Source organism: Orcinus orca, chromosome 20 (assembly GCF_937001465.1).
Source record: "Orcinus orca chromosome 20, mOrcOrc1.1, whole genome shotgun sequence".
NCBI lineage: Eukaryota > Metazoa > Chordata > Mammalia > Artiodactyla > Delphinidae > Orcinus > Orcinus orca.
In genome coordinates, this window is record NC_064578.1 from 36488616 (window position 1) to 36505107 (window position 16492).

General features: G+C 36.8%; 1 protein-coding gene across 3 annotated transcripts in view; it reads left to right on the plus strand.

The window, feature by feature from the left end:
* NETO2 (neuropilin and tolloid like 2) overlaps nucleotides 1-16492 on the plus strand; it is a 72236-nt gene that overhangs the window by 2656 nt on the left and 53088 nt on the right. For all 3 annotated transcript variants that reach the window (XM_004264869.4, XM_049703690.1, XM_033418876.2), the window contains exons 2-4: nucleotides 8962-9018; nucleotides 11805-11945; nucleotides 12608-12856. In XM_004264869.4, coding sequence (XP_004264917.1) covers nucleotides 8962-9018; nucleotides 11805-11945; nucleotides 12608-12856 — 447 coding nt within the window. The remainder of the gene's footprint in view (nucleotides 1-8961; nucleotides 9019-11804; nucleotides 11946-12607; nucleotides 12857-16492) is intronic.

Sequence of the window (16492 nt, forward strand, 5' to 3'; positions counted from 1 at the left end):
GAAGGTAACTTTAAGATGCCATTGATTCTTTGTTTTACTTCCAGCAGTGAGAACAAAAGGGTAACTCTGCTGGGCTTTTAAACCTTTCATATATTGTTAAATCTGAATAATTCACTTTTAACTGTTTATGATCACTCCAGGTCTTATAAAATTTGATTTGCCTTCTATCAAAGTTAAGTATCATAATCACATGAAAATATTACATTAGTTTTATAAACCCGTTTTTCACTGTTCATATTCATTCTGCACACTTGCTTCAGGAGAATCCTATTAGACGCAGTTACATTTAAATCTGTATAAACTGTGGTTAAATTTATGGTGTTACAGTGCATAACTATCCCTTGGCACTATATTTTAAAAATCTTATCTGAGACTGTGACAAATATTAACTCCTGTCCTTCATCCTTAAGCCTCTTACAAGAAATTAAACCGTACAGAAATAAGTACCATAATGAGAAGTTATCCCTTTAATAGGGAAGTTTTTAAACATAGCCTTGGGAAAAATTAACTTTTTGACTTTTTCCCCCCATTTGGAGAAAATATTTTAATACTGACAGTTGAAAAGTTATCTGTGTTTTGAAACCAAACTCACCTTTTAGGAAAAACATGCAGCCCTGTAATACACGTACATGTGCATTACAAAACAAGTTCAAATCAAAGCCATTTTCAGTCCTTTTAGGAATAAGATAGAAAAAAGATAAACTATAAGTAAAGTTCATATTTAAAATTCTAAAAAATAATCCAAGTTCTGCCCTTGGTTACTACCCATTCAGCACAATCTCCTGTCATTTTAAAATTTATGATCCTGCACAGTAATTTTTTTTTTTTTTTTTGCCTGTGGCATGCGGGATCTTGGTTCCCCGACCAGGGATCAAACCCATGCCCCCTGCATTGGGAGCGTGGAGTCTTAACCACTGGACCTCCAGGGAAGTCCCTGTTGGTTTTGGGTTTTTTTTTTAATGTGTCCCTGGGGCCCTTTGAGATCCTAGTTATTGTGGTGTTTGAGTTAGAAAGGGGAATCCTAAAAGGTGATCTAATCCAGTGGGTTTCCAAACTTTCCTTAACAGAACTCCCTCAGAGGAACTCTTATGAGTGGGTACTTAAAAACTAAACAAAGAACAGATAAGAACAAGGTTGCTCTGATTGCTGAGGGCCCTCACCCTCTCAGTCACTAATCAGAGTGGCCCCCGAAGAACTAACACTTTTTAGCATCTTTGTTCACAAAATTACAGGGTGTACTAATCTGAAAGTTCAATTCGTCCTAGTCAAAATGACATTAAAACATGTTGGTTTAAATATGCCTAGAGTAATGTATTGGAAGTTATAGCCTTAGTGGGTGAGAAGATATCAAATACTCTTCAAAATGTGACCTGGTCGTGTTAAAGTCTGATGATAGTTGTTGTGGATGTCTGAGGATTCCTGTATAATTAGAGCATACAAAACGGCCATCTCAAGAGCATTTGACTAACAAGAAGGTTGTCACATTCTGCAGGAAAGAGAAAACACTTCTGCAGTTACTCTTTCTTATAAGTGATTGGCAATGTGAGTAGCACGTGGAGGGTGGAGTGATCCCAAAGTTCACCAAGATCCATCTTCTTTCTTAACTACAAAGTAAAATTGAGTTTGATTAAATTAGGGTACTTCTCTGTTCTTTGGAACATAGCTAATGGAAAACAAGTTACTACTACCTCAAGTAGTATATGGACTCTAATTGAACTCCATTTTGCTTTCATTATAGAAAATAGGAGCAGGGAGACCAGTTAGGCGGTTCTTAAGTTATGGAGTCTCATGATAGGTTTACCAAACCTTATGTTTACTGCTCAGATGCTAAAAATAGGAAGGCTGAGAAAGAGGTACATTTAATTACTAACAAAGGTAAATTGAGTCAGCTTGAGAAAAGTAAGAGTAGTAGCATATCTGAAAAAGAAAAAAAAATTCTTTTTCTGTCCCCTGATTTATGCTCAAATAAGCTGGGTCATCTCTGTGCCTGCTGTTAACCAAGATGTGTGCTTGTTAATTTGTTAGTGGGGCTCTGTACTATATGTTATAGTTACAAAGAAAGTATAATCAGGATTTTGCTTAGTCACTTCATGTATTCATCTAATTTTTGTTGAGTGCTATTATGGGCCAGCCAGTCTTCTAGTCGCTAGAGATGCATCAGTGGTTCAGAGAGACAAGTCCCTCTTTCTAGTAGGAAGAGACAGATAATAAGCAAGAAAATAGCAGGTAATATAAGTAATAATTAAAATATTATTTGTATAATAAAACAAGATGAAGAAGAAAATGTAGAGCTTCTTTAGCAGTCGCAGAGGCCTCAGAAGACCTGAATAACAGGAAGGAACCAGCCATGCACAGAGAGTCTAGGCAGAAGGAATAACTAGTCCCTATGGCTAGAATTAGCTTGGTGTGTTAAAGTAATGGGAAGAAGACCTGTGTAGCCATAGATGGTCAGGTGCCACACCACATAGGACCTCTGAAGTCAGAATATGGAGTATAGATTTATTCTAGATGTAATGGGACTCTGTTGGAAGATTTTATGAAAGGCTGTGATGTGATCTGATTTATGTTTTGAAAGGATCTCTGGCTGCCGGGGACAGAGTAGGCTATAGGGGACTATGGCAGAAATAGCCAGTTTTCTTCCAGTATCCATTTTACCTTTCAGTGATTCTCTGAATTTTAACTAAGCACACAACCACCCAAAATAAATACTAGATTTTCCAGCTTTCCTTAGGATTAAGTGTGGCCATGTGACTAAATAAGTCTGACCAGTTAGATGTGGGTTCAACTTTGGGGAAGTGGTGGTATATCTGTTGTTCAGTTAAAATTTTTATTTTGAGATCATTGTGGATTCTGGGCAAAAGTTTTTAAAGGAAGGAGGAATGCCCTGTGTCATTTCTTCATTCTTGCTGACTGTAATGCAGACATGGTAGCTGTAAAGAAGATATGGAACCTGGCACTCTAGCATCTATATTGGACCATAAGATGAGCCTGGAAATGAAAGTCACGCACAACTGAGCAATAAGACAGAAGGAGCTTAGGTCCCTAGTAATGGTATAGCCACCACTCTAGCCCTTGACTACTTACCTGCACAGTTTGTTTACTTGTCAGAGAAATATACTCTATCTTGTTTAAACTACTAGTTTGGGTTTTTTATTACTCATGCCAAACCTTATGCTAACATAATAGGAGTGTGCAAAATCAGTGAAAGAAACAAAACCATACAGAGATAGAGAGTTACAGAAGTGAAAAGTATGAATGCTATCTAATAAAATTAATCTTGGGAGAGTTCCTAGAAAAAGCAGGTTTTTAGCAGTGTGAACATTATTTTGTAGAAGCAGAGGGAGGTCCGTGGCAAGTGTAGATGTTCAGAAACAAGAGATATTTGTAGGGACATTATAAGAATACATATACATACATATATGTAGTAGAGCATTCACCAGCATTTCCAAAATCAACTCATCAACTCCTTGTGCCCACCCTCTGCCCCGCCCCATCCATCTTGGCCCACACGTGCTCCTACTGTCACCAAAGGAGAAAACAGGCAACTTGTTTCTGTTTCTTTCAGTGTACTGTCACTCTCCTGTTGTAGTGGTCTTCAAAGTGTTGTGCCAGGGCCAACAGCTTCAGCATCACTAGGGAATTTGTTAAAATGCAAGTTTTCAAGCCCCACCCCCAGACCTACTGGATCAAAATCTCTGGAAGTAACCCCCCACCAAGTCTATTTTAATAAGCCCTCCAGATGAATATGATGCACACTAAAGTCTGAGAACTACTGTCCCAATGATTCATTTCTCAGATCTGGAAGAACTGCTGAGTAGGATTTGTACATTTTTAAGCCTTGATATATATTACTAGATTAACCTCCCAAAAGCTGTGCCAGTTTACAATCCAGTGGCAGAATAAGTCAGTTTCCTATATCCTGACCAACACTAGAATCTACATTCTTTTTAATATTAGTAAGGCAGAATTTCTGCATTTTTTTGGCACGTTTTCCTGGTGGCATAATCTTTTATCCCATCTGTTTGTAGTTTTTATTTATGTTCCTGTCTTTTGTAAATGAAGGTGTTCTCCCAAAAGTATAAATATAATGTTTTTTTCAATCTGCTATTTATTTTCCTACTTATTGATAGCTTGAAGTAGGGACCTACTTTTTTTTTCCAAATAATTAACAAGTTATCCCAGAACCATTTATTAAAACTGTCTTCTCACCAAGTGTTTCAAATATCACATATATTTTAATAAATTCTGGGATATGTATGTCTGTTTCTGAGCTTTTCCTCTTCCATTTTCTTATCTAAAGGCCCCTTGAGAATAAGGACCATGTCTTCTTGGTTCATTGTAGTTCCAGGGACTGACTCACTGCCTGAAATACAGTGGACGCTAGTAATGTTTGTTGACAGATCATCTATTTCTTCCTCTACCGTGGCTACATTTTATAATTACTGTAGCTTTATAGTAAGTATATTATTTTTATGTATTTTAGTCTTTTATTTTTATATTTTCCTTGGCCACTATAAAAAAGTATTTAAGATGACCATCAGAAGCATTTTAAGTACCAAAAAAACACACTAAGATTTTTATTAAAACATCATTAAATATTGTATGACTTACTGGGAAGAAATGTTACTTTTACATTGTTTTATTATCCAAAACATATTCTCCATTGTATTAAATTTATTTACTTACTTGTTTGTTTAATTTATTTTGGCCTTACTCTCTTCCTTTAATAGGTGTAATCATTTTCCAAGTAATTCTCTTGGGACTTCTAGGTTTTAAAATAACATTATCTATAAATAATAATTTTGTCTCCTTTCCAGTATTTATTGCATTGGCCAGAGTTGCCACTATTAAGTAACAGTGGAAGGAATAAACCTGACCTTGATTTTTAGTTGATTGGAAAGTACGGCCTTAAACTGGAAGGTCTGGGGACAGGATTGCAGTAGAGAACTCTGATAACCATGATTCAGGGTTAAAAGGAGTACCTTGGAGGATTTGTATTTAATACCTTGACTATCACCTGTCTTTATCATTTAAGCCTTCATTTTTAAGTCAGATCTGTACACTGGTTATTAAACTACACTACATTAAACTCCAGAACCAGAGGTGAGGTCATAAGTGGTGGACAGTACCTTTTTCCAAGCATCAGATCACAGGCGGTTCTCTGCATAACCAAACTCTGTGGTTGTGGAGTTTAGAATTTTTATTTTGGCATATATTTCTGCCTTAAAGAATTAGTGCCTTCCTGGGTACGTTGTCTTTGAATTCAAAGTGTGAGGTATCTCTGGATTTGAGAAATTATTGACCCTTTTGGTAAGAGAAAGAAGGGAACAAGTGGCACATAGATTGGAATTAAGGACAGAACAGAGCATGACAGCACTGTTTCATGTACTAGATAATTCCAATGTTTGGCATCAGTAGAGTTTGTTTTACTGTCTCAGCCTGATTATAGCAAGCAGCTTACAAAGATCCTGTTATACAACTAAGCGAAAACTGTTTCTTATGATACCGAATTTAGAATGATTAATAGTCACCACTATATCACCATAGCTATCACTAAATATTTCTGTCCCTAACTGTTGTGCAAATTTGCCTTATTTATATATCATTTTTTTTAATTCAGTGGCAACAGTTCATTTGGTTGATAAGAGTTGTGAATAGCTGTTTTAAACATTTGGCAGGGGGAAATTGTGAGCAACACCCTAAATAAAGTAGAGAAGATTTAATAGGGTTATTTGGTCTTGTAATTTTATTTTTAATGTGATTTTTTCTACCTCAGTTGTATATTCTGTGTAAATTCCATAAATCAAGTGTTTTACAAAGCCAAATTTTTATTAGTCATTATGTAGAATAATTTTCTAGGCACAATTCATCTTTTTACCGTAGTTTTACTGTTGCTCTCCTGGTTTCAGTTTGTTGATTTCTTACTTTCCCTTTCTGCCTGGTTTTGTATTACTTGCTTAAATACTGTGAATTATAAATTTAAAAATTGGTAAATTGTTATGCCCGTGAATCAGGAGGAAAGGTATAATCACAAAATTTTGACCAGTTCTGTATCACCTGACTGGGATGATATGCGTTGGGGAATAGTGTCCTCTATCAAGATACATTGGTACAGATGGTTGTGATATTTGCTGAATTGTCAAATATCTAACGTTACCCTAGATTTTTGTTGTTGTTTTTGCGGTACGCGGGCCTCTCACTGTTGTGGCCTCTCCCGTTGTGGAGCACAGGCTCCGGACTTGCAGACTCAGCGGCCATGGCTCACGGGCCTAGCCGCTCTGAGGCACGTGGGGTCTTCCCGGACCGGGGCACGAACCTGTGTCCCCTGCATCGTCAGGCGGACTCTCAACCACTGCGCCACCAGGGAAGCCTTTTTTTTTTTTTTTGGCTGTGCCTCATGGCTTGCAGGATCTTAGTTCCCCAACCAGGGATTGAACCCAGGCCCTTGGCAGTGAAAGCACAGAGTCCTAACCGTTGGACTGCCAGGGAATTCCCTAGTTTTTCTTTTCTTTTTTTTTAATGTATTTTATTTATCTTTATTTTTGGCCGTGTTGGGTCTTCATTGCTGCGGGCAGGCTTTCTCTAGTTGTGATGGGCGGGGGCTACTCTTTGTTGCGGTGTGTGGGCTTCTTATTGCTGTGGCTTCTCTTGTTGCGGAGCATGGGCTCTAGATGTGCAGGCTTCAGTAGTTGTGGCTCGTAGGCTCAGTAGTTATGGCTCGCAGGCTCCAGAGCACAGGCTCAGTAGTTGTGGCACACGGGCTTGGTTGCTCCACGTCATGTGGGATCTTCCTGGACCAGAGCTCGAACCCGTGTCCCCTGTACTAGCAGGTGGATTCCCAACCACTGCGCCACCAGAGAAGTCCCTAGTTTTTCTTTTTGATCAGAAATCTTCTGGGTTTTTTGTTTTTTAAAAACGGTTCAAAATCCATTCCTCTAACTCTGATCCAGTGCCAGGATGTTAAGAGTTTGAAGGAAGGATTGTTCCTACATAGCATGAGATCTTCAACACTGCTAGCAACCAAAGAAAGGGAGGGGAAATTAAAGTTGTTGAGAGAAGACAGGAAACAAAGGTCAACAAGGATACAGGAAACCAAAGATGAAGATGTATGATTAGATTATAAGATGTAAACAGCGTAAGATGACAAGAACTCTTTGTATATTGGTGACTTTGGGTAGTAGATGCTGGGTACATGCTACTGAGTGAACAATGGCTTGACCATCTACCAGTCACTTAACTAGCAATCTCTTTAGTGCCTCCATCTCCCTCACCCCTAGACATCCTTTAAGTCACCAATTGCAGTTGACTTTATATCTGAATCATGTTATAAATATCTCCTCCTTCCCATTTACACTACCACTGCTCTGCTTCAAGACCATATCATCTTTGCTTCCTAAATGACCTCTCTTTTTAAAAAGTTAGACTCCACACAGCCATGAAGATTAGTGGTCTGAAACACAGATGTGATAATGTCACTCTCTAGTTTAAAAACTCACAGTGATTTCTCCTTGTAGTCAAAGGTCCAAACTCTTTAGCATGGTATTCAAGGCTTTTTACAGTTGGATCTCATCCTACTATTTCTAACCTGATGTACCACTTTCCCCTCCACATGCTAACTGTACTATTGTACTCAGAATTTCACTAATATCGCCTATAGATAAGTGCTCATGGCTCCATGTTTTTGTCTAAGCTGTTTCTTTCTCCCTCTCCTGGGTAGAAGTTCTATCCAGTCCCACTAGAATATACCTTTTTTTTCTAAAGCTTTCCTCTATTCCTCTTAACCCCCAGCTGAATGAATGGTTCCCTTTTCTGCTTCAGTTGTGCTTTCTGTTATGACCCCTGTTAAACTCCTTTCACCTTGTATTGTGGGTTGTCTTTGACAATAGGTTGACTCCTTAAGGATGGCAGTTTGTCCTAAAATCTATCATTTATTTAGCAGAATGCCTGGCACATATAAAGGGCTTTGTGCAGTGTGCATCACCTCATTTAATCTTCGCAACAACCTTGTGATGTTGGTGTTATTAGCACAACATCCCCGTTTTACAAATAAGTAAACTGAGTTGGAAAGGCCTCACAGCTGGTACAGAGCAAAACTTGAACCCCAACCTGGATCCACCTAACTCCTGAAGTCCATTCTCTTTTAACTGTTTTGCTGTATTTCTCCCCTGCCTCAATCTGTGTATCCTCAGTGCCTGGTATCCAGTAGGTACTCTGTATGTGCTTGCTGACCGAATGAATAATAAAAACTCCAGTTTACACAGGAGGCTGATAGTGTGGTTTCCATTGAAAGGGAGAGTAAAAGATATCAGTGCATCATTCTTAAAAATAACATGTTGTCTTCAAAACACAAACATATACAAAACAATATATTGTTCATTGGGTATCAGAAATGTTAAACTTGGGGGCGGGGGGTGGGGAGAAGCTCCATTTTCTAAATAATGCTAGCTTTCGTAATGCAGGACACAGCGCTGTACCGCACAGCTATAGAGTGTCTTAAATTGATTTCTAGGAAACTGCTGCCCCCTTACTTCTGTCTTTATTATGAGTGTTCTCACAAGTCAAATAATCTAATTGAACTTTTACTGGCATAATACATTGCAAAGCTAGCCATTATGCATGTAAAGTCTTTGAGGAGACAGTAAAATAAATATGGGATAATTGGGGTCAGCTTAGTTTGTTGTTAAAAAAAAGTATGTGTTTTTCAATCCATCATAAATTGAAAATGTACTATTAATGCTTGTATAAATGAGTATAATACCAATTACATTTTTTCTTGGGTTCTCTTAAGTGTCAAATAGTAACTCAACATAACATTTAACACTTAAAAATCTTGAGAGTGAATGTTAGTAAGAAATAGGGAGTTTTAGTTCATCTTTTTTTGTCACCTGATTTTTCTTATAAACTTGGTAAAATCTAATGTAGATTCAACTTTTTAACTTCTCTTCTCTTTTATTTCTCTAGTGTTGTTAATAACAATACTTGTAGTGGAAGGGATTGCTGTGGCCCAAAAGACCCAAGGTAAAGACCTTACAGTGCTAATTTACTGCATGTTCAGGACAGTGGGATGGCTTATTTGGAAGGATTTCAACTTTTGAGTACTATTACCATAATCCCTCTGGGGTGTTCCAGTGACCTGAGGCTTTCCATCAACCTGTCAGCCTCAGTTCGGCTAGGTTCAGCTGCAGTTAGCCAGAGTAAATTGTTAACATAAAGTCTTGCATTGATAAATTTAAAAAATTGGCATAACTAGTGACTCCTAGAACACTATGGATTATGTCCAAAAATCAAATGAGATTCATGCTTTATCACTAGGCAAAAATTAAAATCCCTTTTTCCAGTGTAGACAAATGAAACGTTTCCATCAATAGCTTATTCAAAGCCCTGGGGACCTGTTCTAATTGTCCTTGTTTATGAAAGAGGATTAGCTAGTGTGAGTTTTGAGCCAGATATTCATGTCAGAGTTTAGTACATTTCCTAAATAACCTGACTTATTTTTATTTTCATCAAAGTTATACATACACATGACAAAAGTCAAAGCATTCTATAAAGTTAATTAGGAAAAATCAGTCCCCCAGCCTATCACCCCATTTCTCCATGGAGATAGCCACTCATAGCTGATTCTTTTGGTATTTTCCTGCATACTTCTAAATAACATACCATACAGCTCTTCTTGGTTATTTCAGTTTCAGGTAGTAGAAAATAATTTTCCCACCATGCGGGATGAGAATTGATCTGTTTCATGCACCTCCTCTTCACCACCTACCACATACAAGTGTTCTTTTAACTTTGTGCCACAGCACCCGCATCAGTATTGTTATAATTCTGGTTACATCTCTTCAGGGTTTACGTCAATTCACCCATTGGGCTTTTTCAATATGAAAATTTTGTCTTTGGATGTAGGAAATTTTTCTTTCCCTTTTTTCTTGTTTAATTTTAAAAATTCCCTTTTCTCCGTTTTTCTCTCTTCTGTCTTCAAGGAACTCTTATTATTAAGTTACTTTTTTAAAAAATCTTTTCTGTTTTCCATTTCTCTTTTAACTGTTTTCTTCTCAGTAGTCTACACTGAGACTTCCTCAACTTTATCTGCTAAACCAAGAATTGGAAAACTTTTTTCTATAAAGGGCCAGATAGTAATCATATAAGGTTTTGAAGACCTTTGTAGTCGAAGGAGCACCTATTCAGATCTGTAGTTGTAGGGTGAAAACAGCCATAGACAGTACAGTACACACATGAATGGGCATGGATATAGTCCAGTGAACTTGATTTACAATAACAGGCAGCAGGCCAGATTTGGTCCAGGGCCATAGTTTATGGACCTCTGCTCCAAACGTGATATTTTTTTCATTTCTTCTATTTTTAAAAGCTTTCATTTGTTTTCTAAATATTCTGTTTTTTAGAGTATGCCTTGTTCTTGTCTTATCGATATACATTTGACCCTTGAACAATGCAGGGCTGAGTGGTGTTGATCCCCACATAGTCAAAACCTGCCTCTGTATTCGCAGTTCCGCATCCTCACATTCAGCTGACTGCAGACCAAGTAGTGAGCACACCCACGCGGTTCAATCCCATGTTGTTCAAGGGTCAACTGTACTCTCTTGTTCTCTGAGGAGATTAAATGATCGTTTTGTTTAGTGCTTTTTTTTAATATTCTATAATCTTTGTATCCTCAGAGTTGCTTTTTTGTTTGTTTTTAATCTGTTTTTCATATTAGAGGCTTTCGTCAAATGTCTGGTGCTCCTTGAATGCCTTTCATAGTTATGAGAGGAGCATGCAGATCTGCTCGTTAGCTGTCTGCAAGTGTAGACAGGGCTTCTTTACTGCCACCCTCCCTGGTGAGTGACCAAGTTCACATCCTTGAGTCTTTTTCTTTGGGCTTATTAGATTCCCCAGAAAAGATTAAGATTCCATTTCCTGCTTAGAGGCTCTACATCTGATCAAGAGGCCTTTGGGAAGTTGAGTGGGGGAAGAGACGGGAGGTGTGGTTCAGCATGTTAACATTCACCTCATCTCCCTGTTTTCAGGTTGGTATTTTTACCCTCAGCTGTGCCTGGTGTCCCCTGGTCCAGCAACCCTGTGTACCTTCTCCAAAGAAATAGTCTCATTTTCTAATATGGTGATAGAGCAGCAGCTACTTAGATTTGTGGAGTAGGGGAGGGTATTAGAAATCAAATTGCTTCCAAAGAGACTTTTAACCAAGCCTCATGTTTTTAAAAAGCCCAACTTTACCACCTCCTCGCCCACTGCCAGAGATACCTAGTGCTGCCAGTTGTTATTATTGCATCCACCTCTTTGTACTTATGGGTTTACGCCCTTAAAAAAATTGTTTACTGTCGTTTAAGTGGACTTTGAAGAAGGAGCAGAGCCAAATGCATGTGTTCAATCTACAACCTTTAACTAAAATAAAATCCCTTGGTAATCTTTGAATCTTATTTGACTTCGTCCTAAACTAAATGTAGAGGTACCACACCAGAGATAAATTCCTGGGGTCCTTTTATTTTTATGTCAGAATTGAATTTTATAGAGTTTTACTGATTTAGCAGATTCTCCCACATGGTTTTGCCCTTGTAAAATCTACGCATTTTATTTCCCCGTTCTTATACATGGCAAACTTGTCCTCTAGAGCAAATGCTTCTAGCCAGCACAGCATACCATCTTCACCTTCATTTCACTTCTATATTCAATTTGTTATGCTGAATTTGTCAGTGGTTCTTAAAAATTATATATATGTGTGTGTAACAGAGTGGGCAGTTGTTTGGGGAAGCTGTGGGGGGAACTATAAGTGATGTTTTACATGTTTCCCTAAGATGGACAAAATATTGGAATCAAGCACATTCCTGCAACCCAGTGTGGCATTTGGGTTCGAACCAGCAATGGAGGTCATTTTGCTTCACCAAATTATCCTGACTCATATCCACCAAACAAGGAATGTATCTACATTTTGGAAGGTATTTGACCAATTTCTGTCTTTCGTTGGATGAATTTTTACTTATTGTAAAACTAAATATATTGGTTAAGTGCCCTGGTTAAACCAGTTTGAACAAAATTTAAATATGTATTTTAATTAAACTGTAGTCATTATAAATATTTCTTAATACTGACATTAAAAAAATAATGGTTGAAATTTTATAGGAATTTTGGATCTCCTAAAATATAATTTAACTAGATGCATCAGTATATATGAGAAACTTCTCTGATAAGAAACCTAAGCTTACTGGTATCTCTTATTAGCCTTTCTGCAAATTTATGTCCATAGTTACATTATATGTTTCTTTCATTTCTTCTGTTTTTCTATTCATCATGGTACATTGTATCTCATGAACTAAGCATTAGCTTCTCAACTCTAATTTTAATCAATTAAGTACATTCAATTTAATAAATAACATTATGCCAAAGGGAAAGATTACTATAGTTCTACGGAGTAGCATTATGATTATATTATTAATATACAATGTAACATTTATCATGAATTTTATATATAACAGTTCTCATTATGATCCTCATCTATGAAACAGTAACAGAGCAGTTGTTGTGCTTTTCTCACTTGTGTCAGGCCATTTTTACTTTTTCTTGTTTGCGTTGCCCTAATTTGCTTACTCTTATTTTCTAGCTGCTCCACGTCAAAGAATAGAGTTGACCTTTGATGAACATTATTATATAGAACCATCATTTGAATGTCGGTTTGATAACTTGGAAGTTCGAGATGGGCCGTTTGGTTTCTCTCCACTTGTAGATCGTTACTGTGGTGTGAAAAGCCCTCCATTAATTAGATCAACAGGGAGATTCATGTGGATTAAGTTCAGTTCTGATGAAGAACTTGAAGGACTAGGATTTCGAGCAAAATATTCGTTTATTCCAGGTAAAGAAGTTATTATTTCAGTGGCTAGGTCTCACTCTGGTTTTAGAATCTTAAGGCTAGAAAAGAGATAATTCAGTCAAGGTAATCAAATCAAGCCTTTAAAGAAGTTAGAAAGGTCAAAGGGAAATCAGTCCATGAATAAATAAAAACTTAACAAAAAATTAGAACTAAAACTATGTCACTTGAATTTTGAAGTATATCATAGATGGTGTCTCATTATTTCTTAGATTTCTGTATGTTTTATAGCATATATCAAATGCCAAAGATATCACAAATAAATACATTTAAAAAATAATTCAACAAATTGTCTTATTTTTATGATCTATACCAAAAATTATTTTGGCAGGTTTTTTCCATTGGAATGATTCAATTACCCATTTGAATAAACAGTCTCTAGAAAATACTGAGCAATAGAAAGAATAGCGCTCTGCACTTGGAGGCAAAAGATCTGGCTGTGAATCCTTTCTCTGCCACCTACTAGCTATAAAATTTACTATTAAGCACAGAGCTGTGCCTAAGAGTTGCTGTTGCTAAGATGGGAATATCTTCCTGAGGCCACCATAACTAATTCCCAGAAACTGGGCAGCTGAAGACAACAGTACTTTATTTTCTCAGAGTTCTGGAGGCCAGAATCCAGCAGGGTCATGTTCCCTGTGGGAACTCCAGGGGAGAATCCATTCCTAGCCTCTTGCAGCTTCTTGTGGCTGCCCCAGCATTCCTGGACGTGTGGCCTCATCACTCCAATGTCTGCCTCCATCTTCACATTCCCTGTCTTCTCAGAATCCTTAGCTTAATCACATCCTTTGCCTTAAAATGTAATATTGACTTTTTTTAATCTTATAAGGTAGTATTCATAGGTTATGATGATTAGGATGTGGACATATATTTGGGTGGTGGGAGAGCACGCCCACCTATCAGCATACTCTATCTTACCTACCACACGGTTATGTGGGAACACTTTATAGTCCTCAAAGCCTGTCTACTGTAAAGATATGCATATCCCTAATGTGGCAGCACAAAGATACACTAGTTATTGCTCCTGTCTTCCAAGAGTTTACAAACTTAATAAGATGAAAAAGTAACTTAATGTAACGATTATATAATTATAAAATTATATAATCTTTTTGCTTTTATTTATGTAAAGATTATATAATTATATAATCTTTTTGCTTTTATTTATGTTTTCGTGCAAGAAATTTGCTAACTTAAAAAAATTAAATCATATCCAAATGAAAATATCCATAACCTTATCACCCTATAAATAAAAAACTGGTATTAACAATATGGTGTGTATCCCTTCAGATGTTTTTCTATATCTGTTTATTTTGTTTATTTTATATAACAGAGATCATGCTATTCTTTCAGCTAGGTTACCAGCTTTTTTGCCTGAACAATGTAGTCACCTTTTTTTTCCCTGTTAGTAAATGTGTTAATGGTATTTTTAAGTGTTACTTAAGTATTTATGTTCTCAATGTCAAAACGATTACATTTTCAAAAAGTAAAATTTATTCATTTTTTTTTTTTTAGAACAGTTTTTAGGCTCACAGCAAAACTGAGCAGAAAGTGCAGAGTTACCATATACCTCCTAACCACCCCCCACACACACACAGCTACCTCCAAAACCTAAAATGAACATTCTGCACTAGGGGTACATTTGTTACAACTGATGAACCTGCATTGACACATCATCACCGAAGTCCATATTTTACATTAGGGTTCACTCTTTTTTGGGGGTTTTTTTTTTCAGCCATCCGTATACATATATCCTCTCCTTTTTGGATTTCCTTCCCATTTGGGTCACCACAGAGCATTGAGTAGAGTTCCCTGTACTATACAGCAGGCTCTCGTTAGTTATCTATTTTACACATAGTATCAATAATGTATATATGTCAATCCCCATCTCCCAATTCATCCCACCACCCTCCCCCCTTGGTATCCATACCTCTGTTCTCTAGGGTTCACTCTTAGTGTCGTACATTCTATGGGTTTGGACAAATGTATAGTGACATATGTCTGCCATTACAGTATTATACAGAGTATTCCCACTGCTCTAAAAATCCTGTGGGCTCCACCTATTCATCCCTCCCATCCCAACCCCGACAACCACTGATGTTTTTACTGTCTCCATAGTTTTGCCCTTTCCAGAACGTCATACGGTTGGAATCATACAGTATGTAGGCTTTTCAGATTGGCTTCTTTCACTTAATAATATTTACTTAACGTTCCTCCATGTTTTTTCATGGCTTGGTAGCTTGTTTCTTTTTAGTGCAGAATAATATTTCGTTGTATGGAGGTACTACAGTTTGTTTATCCATTCTGTTGAAGGATATCTTGGCTGCTTCCAGGTTTTAGCAACCACAGATAAACCTGCTGTAGACATCCATATGCAGGTATTTGTGTGGACAAGTTTTTAACTCATTTGGCTAAGTACCATGGAGTGCAATTGCTGGATCATATTAAAATTTGTCTTTAGTTTTTATTTAAATGGATTGTGCTGGTGGTGGCAGAACATTGTGAATGTACTTAATGCCACTGAATTGTACACTTAAAAATGAGTAAAAGGATAAATATTATGTTATATGTTTTACTACAATAAAAATAAATTTTAAAAATTACAAACAGGAGTCTAAAAAAGCTTAATTTGAAAATTCAGATAGAAGACATATATATCAACCCACCAGAATGAAAAAATTGCTAGTCTAAAAGATCTCAGAATTTTTAATTAGCCTGTTTAAACCTATTTTAATTCACAGTTTATTGTATGTAACTGGTTGCTCAATTCTTGTTAAAATTGTTTTCTTTGTTGTTTTGGCCACGCCATGTGGCATGCGGGATCTTCCCAACCAAGGATTGAACCTGTGTCCCCTGCAGTGGAAGCGCAGAATCTTAACCACTGACTTTCTGCATGGTTATCAAAGTACATGTTGAAAAAAAGTAAGAGTAAAATTTTTAGCTTAATCTAGGATACATCACAGAGACTGTTCTTTTTTAACTTAATAATCTAAACCCAACCTCCCTAAATAAAAGGGAGTGACGACACTTCAGCAATTTTGCAGAGAAATGTCAAAGAGAAATCTAAATTTAAACAGCATTAGAGTAGAAAGTCATAGCAACTGTCTGGCAGGTGAATCAGAATTTCTTCACAGGTAGGAAAGAATTCTAGGACATTGTCATTATTGCGCTAAAATTTCCAGAATTATCCCAGTTACTTCCAGGACGTAGCAATCCATTAAGAGCCTCTCCCTCAACAAATATCACCAGTAGCTCAGATAATTTCATTTATTTAGAAGATACTAATTTCTCATCATCGTTAGTAAGTTTCATCCATATTTACAAATACCTAGACAAAATTTACTTTATATGACTTTAAATAACTAGACAGCCATGATTTAGCTATTTACGAATTGTCTATTTATTTTGACTTTTTTTTTCTTTTAGTGGTAAAATTGTGGTATCATCACCCACACTATAAAGGCAAGAAAGAGTAAGAAAGAAAAATGTTACAGTAAGAAAAACTGTCTAGAGAATTAGAATCTAGTCCTGACGTTGCCATTATATGGTCTAAAAAAGTCATAATCTCTCTGATTCAGTTTCCTCATCTATAAAACAGAATAGTACATGATCTTCTTGATGTTA